Raw genomic sequence first — 25,539 nt, 5'->3', positions numbered from 1 at the left:
GTTGAGAGTTTCCCAAAGGGCATTACAGTGCATTTTTGTCATTGAGTTTTAGGCCATGTCTCTGGCACCAATCATTTGTTTGTGTTAAACCTCTTGCAAGACTGAGCTGAATTTATCAGTCAGTAGATTCACTATGTCACCCCGATCAGTGAAGATGATACTGTTAACCACCAGTTCTGCACACTGCTGTGTGTAACCTTTTAGGGTCTGGAGACAGCTTAAGAAGGCCTTTTGTTTGGCCTTAGGCTGTGAGACTATCCTGACCTGTTAGCCATGTTGGAATTAATTAGACCTTTTAGTTTCTTGTTTATGTGTATAAGAGAGCACTTATATTTAAGGGAGTTTCTCTTTCATTTTTAGCTATGAGTTTTCTTCTTTTATTACTTTCCCTATTTAGGTGAGGATTCCACCGATGAGGTTTATTTTTAATGTTTGTTTTCGGTTTACTACTGGTAGGTACCACAGCCTGTATGCAACCATTCACGTTTGCATAGGGACTCTGTAAATAATTCTGAACAGGTAGCAGTGGTTTTGAGGTTAGGGGGAGTCTTGAATTCTGACAGACTGAAACTTAATCGGATGTAGTTTACATTAGAGCAGTTTCTAACTGTTACTGGATTGGCAAGGATTTCCAGGCTGATTTTTCTTCAAAGGAGACGGTTTTATGATCTGATTTCAACAGTGAGAATGTGAAATGGATCTGGGGAGGTATAATGTTTTACTAAGTTGGCGAGTACCGGATCGAGTATGTTTGACCCTCTGGTTGGAGCTTGCATTATCTGTTCCAGGCGGCCTATGTCAATAAAGTCCAAGAAGCTTTGTGCCTATCAGTTTGAGGCAGTGTAACTTCCACCGTCTACAGAGGGACAGTTAAGGTCACCAATGAATAGGGTGTTTGGTCACATGCTATGTACCTCTAGTATGTTTAGGTAAGAGTCATGAGACCCAAGGGCATAGATGGTGACCTGTAGCTAGCCATGATATGGTGATGGATGTAATCTATAGTGACCTGAACGTGGATGAGCTCCATGGTATTATCCTGGTTAACCAACCTTGGCTATGTTTGCTGTTAATGTCGATGAATACACCCCGCCATCTTTGGTCCAAGTCTGTGCTGTCATTAGTCTAAATGTATGGAAGGCCATATAGCCTTGCACTGCTGGAATACGTTCTACAGCTTTAAACCAAGTATAGTGTGAGGAGGGCTTGAAGGTTGTGGATTTTTTTTAGGCTCCTAGCATTAAGCAGTAACACCTTTAGGTTGCTTGCAGGCTTTTTCACTGTGTTGGTAGTTTTGTCTTCCTGGCATTGCCTAAAAAGTCTCTAAAGGGGTGGATAAAGTTTTAGCCAATATCAGAAAGACTAGGAGGGAGAGGTGCAGCCCATTCCTGGCAAATCACAGTGTCTGATGATCATGTCTTCCAATGCAGACAGATAATGCATCCCTCTGGAGTGACACCAGAAACATAGTCAGTTACTAAAAAATCACTCATTTTATTTTAATAGTGTGGCATCATCCTTGGTGAAGGTAGAATTCTGATCACTGCAGGGCTCATACGTATCTAGGACACATTTTGTGAGAGACCCACCCATTATGTCTCTTATCATATAGTCCAGTGAGTATATCTCAGGCATTTACACCCACATGGACTATGACAGAATCATATTGGTGCCTGTGGTGCAATGACTTGAGTGCATAATATTGCGGATCATAGCTGTAGATAGGCAACAAAAAGTTATCTTCTCCTTCTCTAACCTAGTGAGTGGGGCATCTATGTCGCACAGTGGGGTCCCAATGACAAAAGTATTACTCAAAGTATATGCTTGACTTATAGGCCTTGCTGTTAGGGACCATTGGGTTTAGGCTAATATGAGTGGTTTGGTGCTGCTTTTTGTGTGTTTTAATGATTGCCGAGGAGCAGTGCTGCTGTTAGCTGGCTTTGAAGGTCTTTGAGATTTGGGAAAGTTTCTTTTAGGTGTCTCAGCATAAGACAATCTCTGTGTGTGGTGAGTGGTGTGTGTGAAGAAGGTAGTGAGGGTATTCCTGACAATCTCATTTGATGCAAGTGTTTTGCCTCCAAGGACATTGTGTATTTACATCTCTTGCATAGTATGTTATTTTCTTTAATGATTAACTGGTTATCTGAGAACATGAGACAATTGCTATATTGCCTTAGGATGCCCAAATCTACCAAGCTGGCCACAGAGACATTTGGAAGTTGCATATCAATGTTGTCTGGTCCTGTAATATTGTGGGCTGTTTAGAATTAAGTAATGGGTTTTAAAAGGGGTCTCCCAGGGTAGTTTCTGGGGTTAAGTACAAGATGTTATATTCTGCTAGGATCTGGTAGCGTTATTCAATAAAAAACTAGTTTCTGGGGCTAAAGCTAAGATGATATATAATTCTAGGATATGACAGTGCTATGCCATGTGCAAGCTAGCTTCTCTAATCTTAATTCCACACAATGCCACACAGCTTAACAGATTTTGGACCTAGTTTTAACTTTATAGGGAAATATTATTGTCTAAACATTTGTTACAATAAAGGGCAATGCTAACAACTGCTACTCAGTGGGCAGCTCTATGTAAACTTGTCTTATTTATAGCAGAGATAAAAAGCTTGAAAACTGACTCCTATGCTCTCTAGACAATGAACAACCACACTTTGAACTACCTGCAGTGCTTCCCAACTCAGAGAAACCAGACAGACACCTTCTGCCACAAGATATATAATCCTGAAATTTCTTGATTTTAAAGCACACCTAAAGGGCTCTCAAGAGCAGATTAAACAGCGAACAACAAATAAATAGCAAACTAAGTCCCTGGCTAATGCATCCTTCTGCCAGGCAATTTGGAGGTAAATAGAAGGAGAAAACCCCACAAACAGAGAAATTACTATTCTTGCCACAAAATTAAATAAATGCTTTAAAACTGTTCAAAAACAGTAGTGATCACTGTATAAAGCAGGTACACGTACAGTAAATAAAGAAAATATTCTTATCTTAACTTGGATGGCTTTGGTTGCAGATGAAACATTTGAAAAGTACTACAGAGCCTTTCAAACTTGCCTGATTTATAGCAGAGAATAAATCGTGAAAGCTAATTCCTATGCCCTCTAGCCAATAAACAGCCACACTTTGAGCTTGTTGGATTGTTTCCCAACTCAGAAACGCCAGGTAAAAACCTTTGTGCACCTTGGTGCAGAGTATTAAGGCTCCAAGCCCTTAATGAGCGGCCTTCCTCAGTGAAAGGTACATGGTTTGATTCCTTCTACTTCCATTTGTCTACTGTGCAACTCTGAGCAAATCACTTAACCAGAAAGTGCTACTAGGTTGTCTTTTTTGTCTCTCCTCTCATACTTCATCCTATGGAAGTCTTATCCTTGTGCACGTCCCTCTCCAGGTCTGCCAGTATCTTCCATCACCTACAGAATTGCTCTGATGTGGGCTGAAGCTGCCACAGATCTTAAGGGTGTCATTGGGGGTCTCACCTGTCAACCATCAGCCAGTGGATTTTTTTTTTTTTATTTGACCTACCCAGTTTCACCTTCTCTGCATTTGTCAACATAGAGTAAAATGGCTACTCTCATCTCTAGAACATGCCTCTCCTCAGGGAGTATCATGGACTAGCACCCTTGTCTCCAGGATGGGCACACCCATCCCTTCCTCTTTCCCAGCTGTTGCCTCAAATGCCCAAACCATTAATCGAACCCAGGCTGCCTGGGCCATAGTTAGGGCTTTCTCCCTCTACAGATGCCAGCTTTGTCCTATGTTGTCTTAAACAAAATAAAAAAGAGAAGGGAATGAATATGAGACAAAACAACGCATGCAAATGTCTGAATGATAAATTATGAAATGGACCACTGTGCAAGATCTTACCTTAACAGCAGATGTCTTACTTCTCACTGTTGCAGCATTCTTTATTATTAGGATATCATGCCAAGCACAAATGAACATCCAGTCAGCCTTACACATTCTAGGCACTGTACATTAGATGTATGCCCTACGTGCAAGGCATTAAGGTACATATATGATGTACGCATGCCTAATCCTCAGAACTGAAGTGCCACAGAAGAACCACAGCAAACCCTGAGGAAAGCAATACCATGTATATCCAGAAAGGGAAGAAGAAGGAGAAAAGGATGTAAGAAAGACCCCTTGGCCAGAAGGAAGGCAGCAGAAAGTAACACAGGCAGGAGGTAGGGACAGAGTACTGCAACAGTGAGAAGTAGGACATCTGCTGTTATGGTAAGATCTTACACAACTGTACTATGTACTTATCATTGCTGCAGTATTATTTACTCTTAGGAGAGTACAAAAGCTACTGGAATGATTGGGAGAAGGAAGCCACTGAACAGCCCTCCACAAACCCATGAAGGGTGGCCATGGCAAAATCTACCATGGCCTTAGAAATAACGTTCAACTTGTAATATTTGGTATAACTGTGATCAGAAGGCCAAGTAGCAGCATCCAAGATGCACCTAGTATTCACGCCCTTGAGAAAAACACAAGAAGAGGCCCCTGCCCTGGTAAAATGAGCATGAAGAGACGAATAAAGCTGCCTGCCATGAAAAGAATAGCAAAAAATGGCCATATATATCCAGCCTGGTATGAAAAAAAAAACTGTGCAGATTTCCTGATATGTTTTTGTCTTGTCTAGGTAATGTCCGAGTTGCCTATGTGCATCCAAAGTGTGAAGAACTGTCTCACTATGTTTCTGCGGAGAAGGAAAAAAAAAAAAGGAAGATGAATGGACTGATTTACGGACAAATTATTAACCACCTTGGGCATAAAAGAAGGACTGGTACAAAGAGACATCCTATCCTTATGAAAAAACAAAAATGGTGGAGCTGCCATTAGTGCTTGAATTTCAGAGACCCAAGTAAGAACCAACAACAATACAGTCTTCCAAGTACAATGTTGTAGAGAAGAGGAAACTGCATGTTCAAAGGTGGATCTAGTCAGCTTCTCCAAACAAAACTAAGGTCCTAAGAAGGAGGGCCAGGTTTTCTTGGAGGCCAGATATGAAGCATGTGTTTCAGAAATTGTTTTGACTTCAAAACTAGAAGCCAGAGATGGATTTAGATGCAGACAATTAGAAATGGTTGACAAACTTTAACAGAAAAATATGCTAAGCCAGAATTCAGCAACTCTCACAGATAACAAAGCACTGTAGGACTATCCACAGAAAAAGGGATACAGGTCATGTCTGAGACATCAACTAGAAATTATCTTCCATTTAATCACATTGGATGTTCTAGTAGTGGTTTCCTGGCCTCCGGCAAACTCGAAGCACATCATCAGAAAATTGGTGTCTAATAGAAATCAAAACCCTACCTCCCAAGGTGTCAAATGAAGAGTGAGAAAATGAATGTGAATAAGAGATCCTGAATGTGAATAAGAGATCCCTTGTCCTGTGTGATAACATGCATCCTGTGAGGTATCTTGTGATGACTCTCCCTGGCCAGATAAAACAGAAGGGTGAACCAGTGCTCTCAGGGCCATAAGGGAGTCAACAGCAAGATTTTGGGCTTGTTCCACATGATCTCCTCCAGGTAGTAGAGGAAGAGAGGGACAGGCATACAGAAGCATCCCCTTCTAAGAAAATAACAAGATATGCACTTTCAAAGCCAGAGGACTGGGCACTCAAACTGATCGGGGGAAGTTGACTGTTCAAAAGGGATGTAAAAAGATTTACTTGAGGAGTATCGACTGATGTTTAATGTCCATGAACAACTCCCCGTGAAGCATCCATTCATGAGGACTTGTCCTAGATCTGCTCAGTCTGCCACAAGACTGTGGTCTGAAGTAATGTAAACCACCTGAAGAACCAAGTATTGGTAGACTACAAAATCCCAAGCCTGAAGAACCGGCCTGCAAAGCAGGTAAGATTTTATGCCCCCTTGATGCTGATGTACCACATGACTGTGGTATATCATCTGTAAAAACTTTAGGGGACCCGGAAACTAAAGTGAGTGAAAGGCCTGGAGAGCTAGAATTAGATCCCTCATGTTTTTGATGTTAATATGATATTCCAATTGTTGATGGGTCTAAAAATCCTGGACTTTGAGGTTATTGGAAGAGGCTCCTCAATTGTAATCTGAATCATCTATGCACAGGTCCTGAAAAGGCAGACCTGGGTGCAGGGAAATCTGGCTAATCCACCAGCAAAGCATGAGCTTCAGAAAAGGCAAAAGAGTTACCAGGTACTTCAGAGGATGGCAGTGCTGGAGCCAAATAGTCTTGAGATGCTACTGAAATTTCCTCATGTACAGTTTTGGCCAAGGTAACCATGCGACTGCTGGATGCCATGTACCTGAGAGCTCAGAAAAATTCCCTTGCAGGAAGGACTGGAAAGAGGTAGAAGAGACTGGAAAAAGGCAGTCAAAGACAGGACCTTCAGAGGTGAGATGCAAGGGATCACAGAATGGACTGAATCTTGCAACTCAGTAAAACTTGGTCCTATGTGGGAATCAGCACTGACCTTTTGAGATTAAGGGTGAACTCCACACTGTGGAGAAGAAGCACAGTGAAGTTCCTGAAGCAGGAGCTACTGAGGGGGGGTCTTGAATCAAAAGGTCATCCAAGTAAGGGAAAATCTGAATTCGCTGAAGTCTGCAGAAGGCTACTACAGGGGCCACACACTTGGTAAAGACCCTCTGAGCTGTAGAAAGACCAAAAGCCAACCCAGAGAACTGATAATGACAGGAATAAAAAAGCAGAGAAATATAAAAAGTTCCTGAAGACAGGATGAGTAGGAATGTGGAGGTAAGCGTCCATCAAACTCAGAGATACCAGAAAAGGTTGAGTACTCAACAGAGGAAACCTTGTCTGAAGAGACAACATCCTGAAACAGGGTACCTCGAGAAAGATGTTTAGAAAGGACAGGTGTAGAATGGGCTTTTGCGACCCCTCTTTCCTGGGAACCAGAAACATCCTGGAATAAAAACCTGTTAACTGCTGCGACAAGGGCACAAGCTGGATGGTCCAATATATCACCTGTTTCTGAAGAATTAATGGGAAATGTATGAGCTGACAAGGAGTAGGCTAAGGAAGGCATGAGAACTGAGGAATGAACTTTAAAACCATAAAATAACCATTCTGGATAATGGAAAGCATCCAAGCGTCTGTGGTTATCTGTTGACAAACAGGCAAATAAAAAGTCAACTTGAGGGACAGTGGCTGAGGATAGGAGTGTCTGAATATCAAATAGAAGCAGATTTGTCAGGGAAAGGAGGTTTTTGACCCATAGAACCCTGGAAAGGTTTTGTGGTGATATGGGCAAGTGCCAGCACAGCCAGCTTGAGTTTTGTAAAGAATATATCCTTTGAATATCAAACTGATTTATACAAGATGCTTGTGTTACAAATGTATTAGAACTATATGTCATTTGTATATTAAACTGATTTTGTACAGATGCTTGTGCTGAAAATGTATTTCTTAGTTTGCTTGTATTGAACTGTATTACAGTGTACCATGCTGAAATGAAGAGAAATGTACAGCTGAATTAAATGTATATGTTTTAATAGAGAATACTGGCACAGCAAAGGTTAACTTCAAGAATAAACCATTAAAAGGCACCTCACAGTGCTGAAAAGGACTGGAGCCGCTGGGTCTGGGGAAGAGCCTTTGTCCATTAGCTCAGTGAAAACAGGGGAGGCCCCAGGCACTGCCACATTTAGATGTGTATTGTGGCCATCTGGCAAATTCCTGTATCAGCTTCAAAGAGGAATACTGTGAGAACCTACAGTTAGGTGACCAGATGGTTTTATTCTGCCAGCCCTCTTAGAAATTATATTTTAGATATTACAAAGAGAAATCTCAGAGTACTGAGTATTCTGTTTGAGAAGCCTAACTAGAAAGACTGCTCACCCACAGCATCTTGCCTTGCGGTACTAAGTAACTTAACTAGGAAAAAGTAAAGTTGTCTTAGATTCAGTCAGGAATATAGTGAAGCTTAGTTTAAATATTGTTTTTTTTATTTGTATGAGTCTGTCCACCAATGTTCTTTTCAATAGTTTCTGTGATCTGAACTCTGTGGACACTGTGAATATATATTCAGTATTTATCGTGGCTGATCCTTGTAGAAAGTACTTAACCTTTAAGAATGCTTATATTTATTTAGTGACACTGTATGGGCTACTCCAGAGGGTCTAGCCATCTTGGTGAATTACTACAATTTGTATGGACACCCTTTGTGAAGGACTTAGAGTAGCTGATTGTGGAGTGTCTGGTGGCAGTGAATCTACCTTATAGTCTGGGCGGAAGAGGGCATAGTTAGTAAACATGTGCCAGCCTTTCCCAGGTGTGCATATATGTGTGTGTGTGTGTGTGTGTGTGTGTGTGTGTGTGTGTGTGTGTGTGTGTGTGTGTGTGTGTGAAAATTAAATCTTAAAGCACGTGTGTGTCAGCTACTTGGGACAGAGACTCGAAGCACTGGATTTACAGAGAGGGTGATAGAGGACTTGCCTTGAACAGTTGGCTGAGGACCTAACCCTATAGCTGTACCACTTGGGAGTCTTAGTGTGGATCTGTAGGGAGACAGATATAGAGACTTCCAGACCCTGAGCTGAGTGTGTTCTCCATGTGCTCTTAAAGGAAACAGTACATGATGCAGAGAGGTCTGCATCTAGAAATACTGCGTGTATTCATTTGTATTCCAAGTGCACGTCTCTCTCCAGTGTCATTGGTGAGGATTCAGGCTCCTTGATTAATGGCCCAGTGTGGGGACGACACATTTTGGTAGCCCTCATATATTGGTAGCAGTGGTGGGCATCTCAAGCTTGTCTAAAAAAAAAACTCTTGTCAAAGCCCTCTTGAACCTAGAAAGCTGTTTAGGCTGCCTACAAACAAAGGAAGACTTGGATAATTTATCTGAAACACAGGAACAGGTGAGACAAAGATTTGTTTCAAATTTTATATAACTTTAGTCTTATCCTGAAGTGTCTTAAACAATTCAGCAGTAGCAGTACTCAAGAGATTCTATATATCTAACGGGGAGTCCAATTATTGGGCTTTGATGTCATCAAGTGGATGGCATGATGGCAAGGCGGAGGCTGGGCATCCTATGTATCCAGGAGACAAAAAACAAGAAGAGCAGGGCAGCAAAGCCACCTGGCTTGTGATTTAGAGTTTACTACTCAGGAGAAGGACAGCCTAGAAATGGTTTGGGAATTGTGATAAAAGAGAGGCTTCAGAAAACAGTGAGGGATGTCATCAGAATTAGTAACAGACTCATGGCAGTCACACAGTGTAAGGATAGGGCACCGTTCATAATCTCAGCCTATGCCCCACAATAGGGTTGTGATAGGAAGGAATAGAGTGCATTCAGACAGCAGGTGCAGGACCTATTTGATAAAGCAGGGCAGCATGAATTGGTGTTGATAATGGGTGACCTGAATTCAAGTATCAGGATGGACAGAACAGGATATGAGGACTGCCTTGGTTCACATGGGTGGGGCAACAGGAAAAAAGGAAGCAGCCATTCTAGACTTCTGTCTGTCAAATGGCTTGGTGGTGACAATGACATCATTCAGCGAGAGAAACAGCCACAAGATCACATAAAACAGTGGCCAATATGCAACTCAGGTAGACTTCCTCCTAGTAAGGGAAGGGCAGTGGAGTAGAATCGGTGATAGCAAACTCACCACCCCTCTGTGAAACAGTCAGCCCACAGCATAAACCACTTGTTGCCACAAACAACTGCAAGTAGTAATCAGAAAAGGCATTGAGGTCAACTGGTTGAAGTCCTGGAAGTTGACTAGAGAGAAAGCGCAACAGGTATTACAAAGAGCTCTAGCATCTGAAGAAGAATGGGAAATAGGTGAAGTTGAAGAAGATGGCAGTGCCTCAAAACAGCATGTCTGAGGACTACAGAACAGATATGTTGACAAGCCAAGTATGGAAATAAGGTTCATAAAGAAAGCTGTTGGAGGTCCAGGAAGTCATCAAATGAAAGAGAGAGTGCAGAAAATAGTGGAGATAGAAAAAATGCACCAGGATAGCAAGAAATACTGGTTGTCTAAAAAGGAGGCTAAGAGAGACGTTCCAGCAGCAACGAACAAGGAGTCAGAGGCACTCTACCAGCTTCTTGAAAGTGACAGAGTAGGTGGCACAAAGAAACTATATCAGGTTGCAAATAAAGGACAGAAAGATAAAGAAGATAGTCATACACCGTTTATAAGGGATACCAGTAACAACCTGCTCGCCAGTCCAGAGGACATCAAAGGGAAATGGAAGGAGTACTTCCAGCAGTTTCTGAATGAAGAAAATCCCACAGAAGCTGCACTGCCCCATCATAGAAGAAGTAAGAACAGCACTAAGGAAAATGAAGTCAAGAAAAGCAGCAAGCTTGGATAAGGTAACAGCCCACATAAAAACGATGTTGGGTGAGATAGGGGACAAACAGCTCCTGATGGTACTCGTAGCAGTATGGAGAGAAAGGCAAATCACAGATGACTGGAGAACAGACATACTGGTGACAGTGTTCAAGAACAAGGACATTCACAACTGTGGACAGTACAGAGATATCAAACTCCTGTCACATTGCATGAAAGTTCTGGAGAGGTTGATTGACAAATGAATACACAGAGTAGTAGAAAGTAAGGGTGGAGATAAGCAGTTCAGATTCAGATCAGTTTGCAGCACAACTAACCTGATGTTTGCAGTGAAACAGACAGTCGAGAAGAAGCCAGAGATGCGGAGACGATTCCAACTGAGCATACCTTGACTTGAAGAAGGTATATGACAAGATTTCAAGAAAGCTGAATTGGACAGACCTGTGGTGGTTTAATGTCACAGAAACAGTGGTAGAATTAGTACAGGCCATGTACAAAGACTCAGTGACTCATGTACGAACAGTATTATGTCTCATAAAGTGGTTCCCTGCGGGAGTTGGAGTGCATCAGGGTTCCGCTATTTTCAGCTGGATACTGCAACAGTGAAAAGGAAGGTCATCTGTAATAACTAGCATGTGATTCTCAATGACCTCCAGGAAAGATGAGGTCTGAGCTGTATAATTTTGTAGGTTAGGTTTCAGAATGTGGCAAATCCATGTACTTTGAAACTTCAGGAAGGCTTCACTGTCTAGAAATAACTGTGACTTAAGAAGCTCGAGTGTCTGGCATAAATGAAAAACATAGTAACATTGTGTATTATGTGAAGCTCCTGTAAGACTTCACTGTCTGAAAATATCAGAAAGCTCTGAGATCATACCTCCGAACCACACAGAATTACTCGTTTTTTACCGAGTTTTGGGGTCCAAATAATGAGGTGCCAAGATTCCCGAGTGGCAGCCCTTCATTTCTGACTTTTTCCTAGCTATTTTATTTTTAATTTTTTTCCCCCCCGTTTTTGAGCTGATGTCATCACGTGCGAGATGACATCAACTCCGTCTGGGCTACCAGCCTGTCGGAATTGAGTAAAAGGGCCTCAGTGCACACATTTCTGGCTGGCAAACATTTCCGGCTGGCCCACTTTGCACACATTGGCTCACTTTGTACACATTTCCACTGGAAATGCGAGCAGTTTTAGTCAAATGGATTCTGCGAACGTCATTCCTTTTTTATTATCTGAAGCGGAGGGAATTATCTTTGCGTTTCAAATGGATCTGCGACAAGTAGGAACTGGGAAGTCCAGGGTGTAACGAACAGACTCTGGCTGATGTAGGAAATATTTTTATTTATTGATTTATTGTGTGTGGCTGTGACAAGCTGGAAACATTGCCACTGGGGGGGGCGTGTGTGTGTGTGTCAGGTACTAGAAGAAATACACAGGGTAGAAAGCCTTGGTATTGCTCAAAGAAAAAACATGAGACACTAAGTGGTTATTTGATTTCTGTAGTTATTCTCTCCCAGGACTTCTGAATGCCATGAACAATTGTACTTATATTTGAGATTGTATGGTTTCAGGCAATGCATATATAAGAAAGGGGAGTGAAGCAGAGAGAGAGAAGAGCACCAAACTAAAGGTTAGGGCAACCCAGCAGTGACTCTTTTGGCTTTTCCCGGTTAGGGGTCATCACAGCAGAACTCCGGTCTGCTAATGACTGGCAGTGAATTTTTACAGTGTCAAGTTGCCAGCCCGGCACCCAACCTTCAAAGAAGGCACACACCCACACACACTTGCACCTACCTGCATGTGCTTAAATTCACTTAACCGCAGGGAAGACATGTGGACTCCACACAGAAGGCGCTCCAGCCGAGAATCGAACCACAGGACCTCTTGCTGTGAGGCGACAATGCTAACTGCTGCACCACTCTGTTAGGGCACCCCACCAAAAAAAAAAAAAAATGAAATGTTTCCTTTGGAAAATGTTTCACTGCTTGAATATGTATTTTCATGCAATATAGATATTCTATATGATTTCCTAAAATATATTTGGAACTAATGTTTAATGTATTTATTGTCACCTACTTGATCCCTATTGCTTGATCCTGAATTGTTGAAGCTGTGTTTGCCAGACTTGTTATTTTCTTGGTAGTTATTCACTCCACACTTAGTGTGGCAATATGCCCGCTTTCAGGCACTGACACATTGCCACACTTAGTGTGGCAATGTGTCAGTGCCTGAAAGCAGGTTGGTTAGAGACTGATGATAGCATAGAATGAGTGATGAAGATTTATACATATTTTTCTAAAAAAATATCCAAGTTGGAGTAATCTTAGAGTGTCATTCATATGTATATATATATATATATATATATATATATATATATATATATATATATATATATATATATATATGTATATATATATATATTGTGTGGGTGTGGAAGTAGACTTTTATGATGGACATGTTCTGAATTGGGCAGTTTTGTCTTTATTGGTTCATGCATTTTGTTTCATTGCCTACTGGAAAAATGTTCAAACAATGAATTTAAAATGCGCTCTGTCTAACAAGCGTGCTACATTATACGAAGAATATAATTTAATGAAGTCAGGAAAGTGTATCAAAGAACACGTGCATGTTTCTTGTTTTGCGTGCAAGGGGCCAATGATTTGAAAACAGCCCAAAGGTAATCTTTTTCCACCACTGGCCGGATGCACTTTCTTTGGATGTGGTGTGGGTTTCAATGCTGTTTCAAGGAATGTGAGTTTCAAGGGCAGAGAAATTTTAATGCTAAGTCTATTTTCATTGTGAGATAGTATTGCTTTGTTTAGCAGATGTCTATTAGTGTTTCTGCATTGTGCTATAAAATGTAAAAATAAATTCCAAATAATCATTGGAGAAATAAAGCAGTATGCACACATTAGTGTTTATGGTAAATTGGGTGAAACAGACAGGTAACAGGACATTGGAATGGCTGCAGGGGGATTCTGGTGCCATATTTTGGTTGTCTATTCTTCAGTTTGCATTTGAAAGTTGGTTTCCCACAATTCCATTGGAGTGTGTGTGAGATTAAGCAATTATGTATGCAAATTTGATGTTAATTAGCGTACAAATTTGTACCTATTTTTCATGGGCCTTGTCCAGATTTTTTATGTTTCCAGGTTGAGAGTATTGTCTGAGATGGCATCCAAAATGCCAGGCACTTTAAAGCTTTATTTCTTGAATGAATACCATATGGTTTTATAGCTGTATAATTTAAAATTTGAAAAGTTCTGATGTGCTGAATTTCAGTACTTATGTTGAATACCATTTGCATAATGCTACAAATGCCTACAGCAGCAGCTGATGTTTCAGAATGGACAGGCGGAAGTTATGGGATGTCTAAAGTTTGAGGTACCTTCCAAGTAGAACTTTACATCCAATTTAATTGTGGCAGAGCAGTTCATATACAAGCAGACTAAGATTACTAAAAGATAAAAGATACACTTTACTACCTACTTTTTTCAAGAGGAATCCCCACAGACAACTAACTGTTTTGGCTATTTGTAGTCCATGTGTTGTGGTATTGTATGAGGAAGTCGGGAGTGGCAGAGAAGTATGTAAGAGTAGTACAGGATATGTACGAGGGTAGTGTGACAGTGGTGAGGACTGCAGTGGGAGTGACAGATCTGTTTAAGGTGGAGGTGGGATTACATCAAGGATCAGCTCTGAGTCCTTTCTTATTTGCAGTGGTGATGGACAGGTTGACAGATGAGATCAGACAGGAGGCCCTGTGGACTTTGGTGTTTGAAGATGACATTGTGATCTGTAGTGAGAGTAGGAATCAGGTTGAGGAGACTCTGGAGAGGTGGAGATATGCTCTAGAGAGCAGAGGAATGAAGGTCAGCAGGGCTAAGACAGAATATATGTGTGTAAATGAGAGGGAGGGTAGAGGAATGGTGAGGATGCAGGGAGTAGAGTTGGTAAAGGTGGACAAGTTTAAGTACTTGGGATCAACAGTTCAGAGTAATGGTGAATGTGGAAGAGAGGTGAAGAAGAGAGTACAGGCAGGGTGGAATGGGTGGAGAAGAGTGTCAGGAGTGATTTGTGACAGATGGGTACCAGTAAGAGTGAAAAGGAAGGTCTACAAGAGGGTAGTGAGACCAGCTATGTTATGTGGGTTGGAGACGGTGGCACTGACAAAAAGGCAGGAGTCAGAGCTTGACGTGGCAGAGCTGAAGATGTTAAGATTTGCACTGGGTGTGACGAGGATGGACAGGATTAGGAATAAGTATATTAGAGGGTCAGCCCAGGTTGGAAGGTTTGGAGACAAAGCAAGAGAGACGAGATTGCGTTGGTTTGGACATGTGCTGAGGAGGGATGATGGGTATATTGGGAATAAGATGCTAAGGATGGAGCTGCCAGGTAAGAGGAAAAGAGGAAGGCCTAAGATAAGGTTTATGGATGTGGTGAGAGAGGACATGCAGGTGGTTGGTGTGACAGAGCAAGATGTAGAGGACAGGAAGAAATGGAAATAGATGATCCACTGTGGAGACCCCTAATGGGAACAGCCAAAAGATGATGATGTAGTCCATGTCTATTAATGAATGGTCCTCCCAAATGATTTTCATTTTCATTCATTTTTTAAGAGATACTACTTCAAACAATGAGAAGTGATCAGAGAAACAGAAGAAACTAGACTACACAAAGCACATTTTTCATCACAAGAAGAAACTGTAGCTAAAACATCCTCATAATTTTACAGTTAGCCAGAATACACTTTAACAACTCAGAATTCTAAAACTCAGAGTCACAGAAGCATGCACCTTTTTCCCCCAAACTTATCAATTTGTAAGAACTAAATGAAAACTCCAGCCAAGCTGGAACTTCCAATGAGTGACCTCTCAAACCTCTTGAATCAGAGGTCCATGGGACATATGCAAATGACAGAGGGAGAAATGGAATTAACAAAATGCTCAGGAGCAGCTGGATAAACTAAATCTAGAGTTGGTGGGTGAAGTCTGGCATTAATGTATAAAAACTTGAAAGACTGGCGAACTTTGTATATCCTCCCTGCTTTCTTAAGGGCAGCAGGTTGGGTATAAGAGGAAACCACAGGCTGTGACTAACACATCCTCCAGTGCTTACAGCACTGTAGAGATGCGTGAAAATTCTGGAAATTCCAAAAGTAAAAACTAATAGTATTTTCTAAGAGAATGAAATACTTCAGTATTCTCCCAATGACAATAGTGGCATATTCTCAGAGAAAATGAATCTCTCACAGGAAGATTCAAATACCTTGCTTTCCTCAGAATCTGAATCAGAAATCTGAAGAGAAAAACCTGCATAGGTTCATAAGATGGTACTAGGCTATCGGTCCTAGGGCCTATACAAGTCTAGCCATAGGAACTCCCTGGCTATTTTTTCCCATACTATTTACTTCCTTAGACCCCTGTCTAGCAGGGTGACTGACGTGATCCCCGGGGTGAATTTCCTATCTCCCATCCAGTCATCAAGGTTCATTTCGAAGAAGGCCAAAGAGGCGCTCTGCTTGACATGTATGGGCAGTCTATTCCAGAGTCTGGGGAGTCTCTGGGTCAGGAACGTATCCCTCCAGCATGTTTTGTTCATTGTGATGACAAGGTTTAGATCCCTGGAGCGTGTGTCTCTGAGGGAGTAAGTGTAGCATCTCCAACAGCTCTGGGTTTGACATGGCCTTGTATGTTAAGTAGAGATCGCCTCTGAGTTGACAATATGCGGCAGAGTATAGGTGGAGTTTTTTTTAGACGGTCAGAATAGGGCATTTGCTTTAGGCCTGTGATTCTTATAGTGAGGTATTTCTGCGGCCTTTCCAGTTGTTGCAGATGTCTTGAGAGGTACATACAAAACAAGGCGTTGTATTCTATAATGGGTCTAATCAGGGATGAGTACAGTGGGACAATGACCTCCTTTTTTCTGGCTGAAAAGCCCTTGGTGATGAGGTGTGCACCATAGAAGGATTTCTTGACTGTTGTGGCAATGTGGTTATCGAAGGTGAGACCGCTGTCCACCTGTGTCCCTAAGTCTCTTATCAGACTTTGAGTGTTTAGTGTACTGCCACCTATGTGGAAATTCATGGATACATGTTTTTTCCCAAAGGGAATAACTATACATTTCTTGGCATTGTGCATGAGCCCATGGCTCTGGTACCAAGCATCTGTTTCTGTAAGGCCCTTTTGTAGGATATCCACATAGTTTGGGGATTCAATAATGGCTCCCAGTTTGCAGTCATCTGCGAACTTTGTTAGTCTAAGTCTGTTAGTGTTGGCCTGTACATCAGAAAAGTAGATATCAAACAAGAGCGGTCCCAGGACTGAACCCTGAGGTACTCCACTTGTCACTTGTCTGGAGCTGGATTTGGAGTTGGCTACTTTTACAGTGTGGGTTCTGTCAGTAAGCCAGTTGGCAACCCATCGAGTGAGGTAGGGATTAATGCCCAGCTTAGTAATTTTATCTATGATTCCAGAGTGGGGGATGGTGCTGAAGGCCTTGGCGAGGTCCAGATAGGCTGTGTGACCCACCTTACCCTTGTCCATGGCTCTGGAGACTGATTCGAAGAAGTCAATCAGGTTCAGGAGACAAAATCGTCCCTTCACAAACCCAAACTGGGTGGGGTCCAGTGTTTGAAGGTTGCCAATGTCTTTGTTTATAAGTTCCATGATTACATGTTGCATGGCCTTGCAGATCAGGCTCGTCAGACTGATGGGGTGGTAGTTCCCAGGATCCAAGGTGGATCCCCTCTTGTGGAGTGGGATAACTGTAGCTGTGCGCCACTCAGTGGGCATAAAGCCTGAGCTGAGGCTATGATTAAACATGACACTTAGGTGAGGTGCCAGTTCATTTTGTAGTTCATGTAGTACACAGCCTGGGATATTGTCTGGTCCCATGGATGCTGTATTCTTAGCTTTGGAGAGTGCGTTTTTTACCTGTGTGGCCATTATTACCAAAATTTGGCAATCTTTCGATATTGAGATGGGCCCTTTAGGGGGTGAGAGAGGGAGGAGTTTGCACTGAATCGATCTGCCAGGATATTGTCAATATCCTTGGGATCAGTATATTTAATGCCATTCTGTTGTAGCTCAGAGCAGATCTGATCATTGCCATTTAGATTCTTGACATAGCTACAGAATGTCTTCTGGTTGTCTTTGGAATCTTTGGCAATTTTATTTTCGTAACTAGCTTTGGAGGATTTTATGAGGGATCCCAGCTTCTTACTGAGGCTGGTAAGGGAGTTTTTTGCATCCTGGAATTTTCCTCTTTTCTGCAACCGTTTCTCCCTTTTGTTGTAAAGTTTGTTTATGGCAAGGCACCACCAGATCGGCTGCCTTTTTTTGGAGAAGAGCGTCTTGGTTCTATTGAGGATGGCATGATTCATGCATGAGTGGATGTGCTTGTACAGTGCCTTAGTGTAGGATTCAGCAGTTGAACTTTCAGTTCCCGTCTCCATGGGTGTCATGAAGTTTGTCACGTCTGACTTGAGTAGCATGAAGTTGGCTTTTGAGAATTTTTTACAGAGATTTCCTTACTGGGGGTGGGGTGGGATGTGGATGTCAAGGGTGATTAGTTTATGGTCAGACCTGACCAACGAGGGGGTGACCATAGGTGTGGAGCATCGATTTCCCATGTTGGTAATGACCAGGTCTAGGATACTGGAGCCCCTGGTGGGACTAAGTATTAGTTGATCCAGGGCGTTGAAATTTATGAATTCCAAGAACCGTTGGTCAAAGGTGTTGGTACATGAGTAGTTTTCCCAGTTAATGGCAGGGTAGTCGGAATCACCCAGTATTAGGGTGTTTGGTTGTATCTTAATATTTTCCAGTATGTTTAGAAAGGTGTAGTGAGAATCTTGGGGCATGGTGGGGATCTGTAGCAAGCTACAATTTGGACTGCAGTCTTACCTAGTGTTAGTTGCACCTGGAGAATTTCAGACACACTGTGTTGGGCAACTAGCCTGGTGTTGTGAATATCCTTGGTGAATATGGGCACTCCTCCACCTGTAGTGTTTTGGTTCTGATTTGGTGGCCGAAAAGTGTGGTAAGAGTTGTAACCTGGTATTGCAGGGGTGCTCTCTGGAGTCTTGAACCAGGTCTCAGTTACTGCACAGATATCAATGTATTTTTAGGAGTGCCTCGAGAGAGTGCATTTTGAGGTTTAGACTTCTAGCATTGAGTAGCAGTACCTTCAGATTTTGCCTGCTTGTACCTGTTACGGTGGTGGTTTTGTCCTTTGAACTTTGCCTAAAAAAGGCACTACAGGCATCTGTCCCTTCACAGCACCCTGCAGATTCCATCTCTTGAAACTCTTCAGGGGACAAGGAATGCATTGTCCTTTTACCAGAAAGCATCTGCCAAGAAGGGTCAACTGCCTGCACAAGACCCTTAGCCAAGCCCAATAAATTAATCCTCTCCAGAGAAACTGACAATTTGTGTAATCACTTGCCTGCGTTTTGCTACAAACAAAAAATGTCAACAAACAAAAATAAATTAAAAGTTTACAGCACGAGACTTTACACCTGATCATCTAAATGGAAGAAGTCATATGAAAGGAAAGACGAACACCAATTCCTTAATAAAGAACCTGTACAAACTGAGCCCTGGGATGACTGTCAAACAGTGATATGACATTTGTCATGAAGAAGAGTTTTCTACACTTACTGGAGCACGGCCTTGGAGAAAGAAAGGCAATAATGAGGAATGCAAGTCAACAAGATGTGAGAGATGGAAATCAGAAATAACTTGACATGTTGTGTTCAACAAAAGCACAGGTACCGACTCAGAGCAGGTATCAGGACCCCTGGCACTGTGTGGGGACTGATGACCCTAGGGTCTTTTGTCATTAATAATGAAAGACCTGTCACGAACTGGCTATGTTCATGTCTTCCCCCAGGCTAGACCAAATTAATTCACTACTATTAATACTCACTCAAATAAACACCATTGTTCTCAACCACTAATAGCTTAGTGACACAAAGCTGTAAAACAAATTATTCTCTATTGTCTTACCCCTTTTGCACAAATTTAAGCATATACTCTAATAAAACTCATTTCAAACTACTGTTTTTTCCAACATACTGTACTCTGAGTCGAAATATCTTGTACCTTGAAAATATTACTGTTGTAAGGTAACTAACTGTGTAACTGTCTGCATGAACACTGTCTTATATCATGCTAATGTTAACTAATGTTTTGTATAAATGGTAATGTTAACCAATATAATGTATTGTAATATTTGTGGAGCTTTTCTCCTGGGGCCTACGCTGAAAACGGATCTGTGTCCAGTCAGACAAATGTAAAATAAAATAAAATAAAATAAGTAAAAATAAAATAACTCTACCTGTCATAGGTCTAAGTGCAACCTTAACCTTACAGGAAAACTAGCACTACAGGTGCCTCATTTCAGAAAAAACATGTGAGAAGATCAAGGTGTATGGCCAAAAGGAGGAACAGCTTGTAAATATACTTACACACACACACACATATATATATATATATATATATATATATATATATATATATATATACACACACACACATCTATGCACGCACTCACATATATAAAAGGGTTTATATCACATAGTTGAACTGTCATAAGTTCGACTATGTAAATATCGAACCCAGAAGTTCAAAATGCAAGAACTTCGAACACTGAGAACAGCGATTTTTTTTCCCCAGGAAAAAAAAAATTGCTGTTCCAGTACAAAACGAAAAAACACACAAACACTTCAGACTGTTCCTAATGTGGGGGGGGGGGGTTAACAGCACAAAACACATTATCACAAAGTACCACAAATATTTTCCTTTATTAAAACTGTGTAAAGGTAGACAATAAGAAACCTGCATCACTGGGGTTCGTTTTGTGCTTTGTGTAATGGGAAACGCTTGTAAAGGTTTCATGCAATAAAGGATCCACTTTACAATTCAGCTTCACTCTTAATATCTATTCTTTCAATGGTTCTGGTGTTCAGTTTGCAGACTCCTTACATTTTAAGGAGTTACTATTGATAATCATAAGAAATCCAATATTCTAACTAGTGAAAAGAAAAATTAGGATTTCTTTACAGGGTCAAAATATTCCTCCTCCATAGTACAAGAGAAACTACTACAAAGATATACATTTTTTTTTTTTTGCTTGGCACTCCTGCTGGGTCTATATTACATCGTCGAACTATGTAATATCAAACCAGGAAGTTCAGAAACCAAAAAGTATGAAAACACAGAACAGCAATTTATTTCCCAGGGAAAAAAAAAATCTCAGTTCTGGTAAAAAAAAAAAACACGTATACTTTAAACTTAAACTAACACCCCCCCCCTACTTAAATATACCAACTCCATGATCACACCACAGTAGAGGAAATAGCAAAGCCATGGAAACGGCCCAAAAATCTGGTGTTGCACGGCTTCGCTATTTTTACATTTCGAACTTCCCAGTTTGATGTTTTGGCATTCGGACAATTGTGCATTCGAACTTAGAATATAGACCCTATATAAACACATATGTGTGTGTGTGTATATATATATATATATATATATATATATATATATATACAAACACATATGTGTGTGTGTATATATATATATATATATATATATATATATACATACATACACACACACACATACATGCATGCGTCCTCGCGCATGTGTGTATATATATATATATATATATATATATATATATATATATACACACACATATACTTATATTGAGACACACACACACACACACAAAAAAAAAGCATGTACCTATATAAAGACCATGCTTTACTTAACTAACCTGAATACAAATAAGCCATACCAACACCTACTGTATAGGCAGTGCTTAAATGACCAAATAAAAGCTAGAACAAGCCATCAAGTTTGCTAAGATTCAGACATAAACAATGAATTCACATAATTAAATTTTACTGCTATATGGTACTGTTTCAGTTTCTTGGTCCATTTTGTAAAACATAATATATTAGAAATTAATACATTTCATTAAAACAATAAAGGTTACAAGATTCCTCAGTTAGGATAAGGAACAGCAGGTGTTCTTCCGTAGTGCAGAGAGCAATACACACATGATGAAGCTACACAGGGATTTCCAAAACCGACAGAAAGGAATTTTCGTCATAATTTAAAGTTATTTTTATGAATAAGTGTCCAGCTTTGAAGCTAAATTTCAAGCCACGCAAGTAAATAATTATCAAATTAAAAATAAGGCAGCTGCCACAGTCCCAAAACTGTGCCCCTTCTACTGCTTGTACCTTAAAGGAGACTTTACAGATTTAAATCAATTGTTATTTTCTTTATGTTTGTCGCACATAACAGCCACCTTTGTTAACACATGTGGCAATAAGACAGTGAGACATTCTTCTGCCTAGTGGAGGAATCACACAGTGGTATTTCTTTAACAGTTCTTTACACTGCAGGCAAACCCTTTAATGTTTACATTCATTTTCTAATTTAGGACAGTAGCATTGGGAATGCAAACACTAATAGACTAAACAAATGCAACCAAAAATAAATGTCTGAATTCCCAGTACAGTCTGTTTTAACTCTTTCCTGAACTTCCACCTTGTACTTTCTTTGAGCATACTTTTACACTTTCTTCTTTTACCATATATACACACAAAAAAGACTCAAATCACTTATTTTGTCATGTGTATATAGGCTGTGCTGCTATACAATATCTTTTAACCATCCCCAGTACTTTCAAAGGCTAGAAATTTTGCATTAAGTATACATTACTCACCTTTTTTAATAACGCACTGTGTGGAACTAGAACATCCATACAGAATAATGTGAACAGGTGTTGTTTTATTTAGAAACACATCAAAAATCTATGTAATTTCTAATTTATCCATATTAGTTGGAGGTAAACCCTGCATTAGACCAATCCATAGAATACCAAACTGTCACACAACAAATCCGTAGACTGCAATTACTAAAATGCTAACTGTTTATTCTATAAACTACATTTCTCATTTGCGTGTTTTATGATGTGTTTATCACCAAGACGTGACATGGTCAGGCTATATTCATTTCTTCTCTTCATTTGGCTTCTCTTTCTGGGATAAAGCCAACAAATTATTGAAGACAGATCCCCCTTCTACCTTCTAACGCACAGACCTGTGCTTTTTGAAAATGAGCTGTTTGAGTATGTGACAAAAAGTTACCTGTCCTAGCAGTATGGGTACCCTCCTTAGGCTGAAAGTCCTGCAGTTTAGCCTCTCCCAAACTCTCTGAATCACGAGTAGAATCCTCTGCTTTTGTCAACAGTTCAGTATAATGTTCCGGAATATGCAGACCTATAAAAAGCAGTGATATGCAAAAGGAAGTTTATTTGTCACTGAATTAACTCCTGCTAAATGTTTTTTTTTTTCCGGTGCCCCCCTCTCCCTAGTTTTATAAACAAAACTTACAAGTGCATTTGGCACTATAGTGAAAAGTTATTAGAGTAAGAAATATACAAATACAGCTATAACTTAAGATCTAATCAAACTTTAATCAACATACCATAATCTAAAATATTAAATTATAAATCTGAGAACATACTGCAGTCTTATATTACTAGCAGAGACAGACAATATTATAAAGGCGTCACAAGATATCACATACTGTATGAAGACAATACATATTAGTTAATTAAGAACTAAATCTGCTGAACCATTGCAAATGTTATCTAAAATCTTCCATAGCAATGGATATTTTTTATAATAACCATGGATTTCTACATAAATTTCTAAGTTTTCTAACAACATTTAAAGTAAGATGTACACAGAAAAGATATTCTTTCTCTCTTTAAGAAATATTTTACTAGAAAGAAAAATACTCAGTGCAAAATACATAAGAACATTTCAGAATCAGCATTATTGCAAACCAGTAGCATGATTTGAAGACAGCTGACCCATTTGCAGACCTGTACATAATGTATTATTATTGTTTTTTGAAACCATTATTTATAAACGATCAAACATCCTTGACAGAAATACAATTTAAAAAATATGAAATAAACCATATGCTGCATAATCTCAGCACATAGTACACAAAAGGGAAGGTATTTTGCCCATAGCCATGAAGTTATGGGGGAATAGGTATGCTTCATGAAGTAACAAAAATTGCTGGTGTATGACTTATTCAGCCAAACAATGTCCCAATTTGGAGAGAGAGAGATACCTTTTAAAACTGCAACCCAGTGGTTGAAATGGGTGTATCAAAACAGAATTTAGACTTTTTATTACATTCTATAAAAAAATATTTTTTCTTGGCATATCCCATCAAAATGAAATTCATTGTTTCCTTACTATACTTAAACAGGCAGGCAAACTTCAGTGTAGCCACACGATTCAATTTAATGAAGGATAAGAGGACAGACAAAGATTCCATTTAGTTAACAAAACTTTGCTTGATATGATGCACTAATTATCAACCAAATAAATGTTCCTTTAGAAGCATAGGAAAATTAGAGAGCCAAAACAGTTTTGATTCAATTATAACATTAGGATTATAAAATAATGATTGCCTTAATAAGAACTCATTGATATATCAGTTTTCTTCAAACAAAGATAATCATCTTTATTTAATAATTTAAAGTAAGGGGGGCGTAGAAATTCCTTGAATTATACTATACAGATGGAACACATATTGAAATGATACTCTTCACCAAAAGCTTTGGTCTAACAGCAGAGACCCCAAGGGCACTGACTTAGATAAGGGTGAATAGTCAACTGGCATGGATGGTAAATTAATTATACTGTGCATTGTAAGCTGACATGGATGGTAAATTGATTGTAAAACTGATATGGACAGTAAATTAATTATACTTGATGTCAAATGAAAGAAAATGATATTTGGAATAATCAAGTCCCTTGTTTTTCTCTGTCAAGAAAAATTACTTAAACTGACATTTGGAGTATTATTATTCCATAAGAAATTAGATAATACCTTGTTTAATGAACTATAATTTCTTTTGATATACAAGAGATTGTGTTATGACAAAGACAAAAGATTCGCAAAAGTATAAAGACAGGATTTGCAGACTTTTCAAAAATAGCAGGCTTACGTTTAATAAATAAAAGATTCATTACGACAAATACAGATAGAAAACAAAACAGTTAAGAGTAAAAATGCTTAAATCTCAACTAATAAAATGCTGCCACAAAATATAAAAATATGAACGAGAATTACACTTCAGAGACAGATTTCAACCAACAAAATGTTTTCAAAAGTACTCAGTAGTGAACATATATTACAGACTAGAGACTTTTCACTTTAAAATGCAATTAATATTGTCATAAACTCTGATATATATAGTTAGCTTGCAGTCTTTGTTGTAAAAACACTTCTTTTACTTCTTAGAGAGTCTCAAAATCTCTACCTTTGCTTATCCTGCATACACCATCCAAAATTAAAAATAATGAAATTCTGACAATAAACAGCACACCTATATGATGCATTTCTTTTGTTTTTTTAGACTTGATTGCATGCTGGCATTTATAAACCCTTTTGGCTAGTTTTGTTGTTGTCTTCTCTGCATATCAGGCTGACATGCCACACATTAGGCTAAATACATGGCAAAGGTAAAAAAAATCATCCTATTGTTTTTAGGGAAACCTGCTGTAATGTCATATAGAAGATTTGCCATAAACCCAAAATATTTACAAAATGTTCAAGTAAATGAGCCTCTAGCCATACTTGATGAAATATCATGAGAAACAATATAACCAGTCATTTCAAAGAATCTTTTAATGTTTAAATTTCTTGTGTGTGTATATATATATATACATATATATATATATATATATATATATATATATATATATATATATATATATACAAACTGAGGCACAGTGCCAACTTTTTCAAAGACATTATTTTGTCCCCGTAATATTTTCCAAAAGAGGTATCATCTAAAAAGTCTGCCACAAAACGATTACTAGAGCAAATCTGTTTTTTACTTTGATATTCTTTACATTCAGTCTGTGTATATAATCAGAGCATACAACCTGAGATTATTCACTCTGTCTTTTTTTTTTTATATATATATGTTTGACCTTATTGCCTCTATCTAGAAACATTCTTTTTAAGATCACAAGTTTGTGGGAAAAACTCTTGGTCATCAAATGTTGATCTAGAAATGCTTATAATCTTTATCTTACTAACACTGCATTTCATGACTTTATAATGATTGCCAGTAACACTGACATAAGAAG

The 25,539-nt window shown here is 39.5% G+C and overlaps 1 protein-coding gene across 2 annotated transcripts in view; it reads right to left on the bottom strand.

Moving 5' to 3' along the window:
• Positions 1 to 25,539, bottom strand: part of LOC122794695 (zinc finger and SCAN domain-containing protein 21-like) — a 174,235-nt gene that overhangs the window by 6,854 nt on the left and 141,842 nt on the right. For both annotated transcript variants that reach the window (XM_044063327.1, XM_044063328.1), the window contains one exon: positions 22,504 to 22,635. In XM_044063327.1, the coding sequence (XP_043919262.1) occupies positions 22,504 to 22,635 (132 nt within the window). The remainder of the gene's footprint in view (positions 1 to 22,503; positions 22,636 to 25,539) is intronic.

The sequence above is a fragment of the Protopterus annectens genome, chromosome 2.part1, assembly GCF_019279795.1.
Source record: "Protopterus annectens isolate FY-2018-M chromosome 2.part1, PAN1.0, whole genome shotgun sequence".
In the NCBI taxonomy this organism is placed as follows: domain Eukaryota; kingdom Metazoa; phylum Chordata; order Ceratodontiformes; family Protopteridae; genus Protopterus; species Protopterus annectens.
The sequence above is the reverse complement of the archived record's forward strand: the minus strand, read 5'-3'. Positions and strand labels throughout refer to the sequence as shown.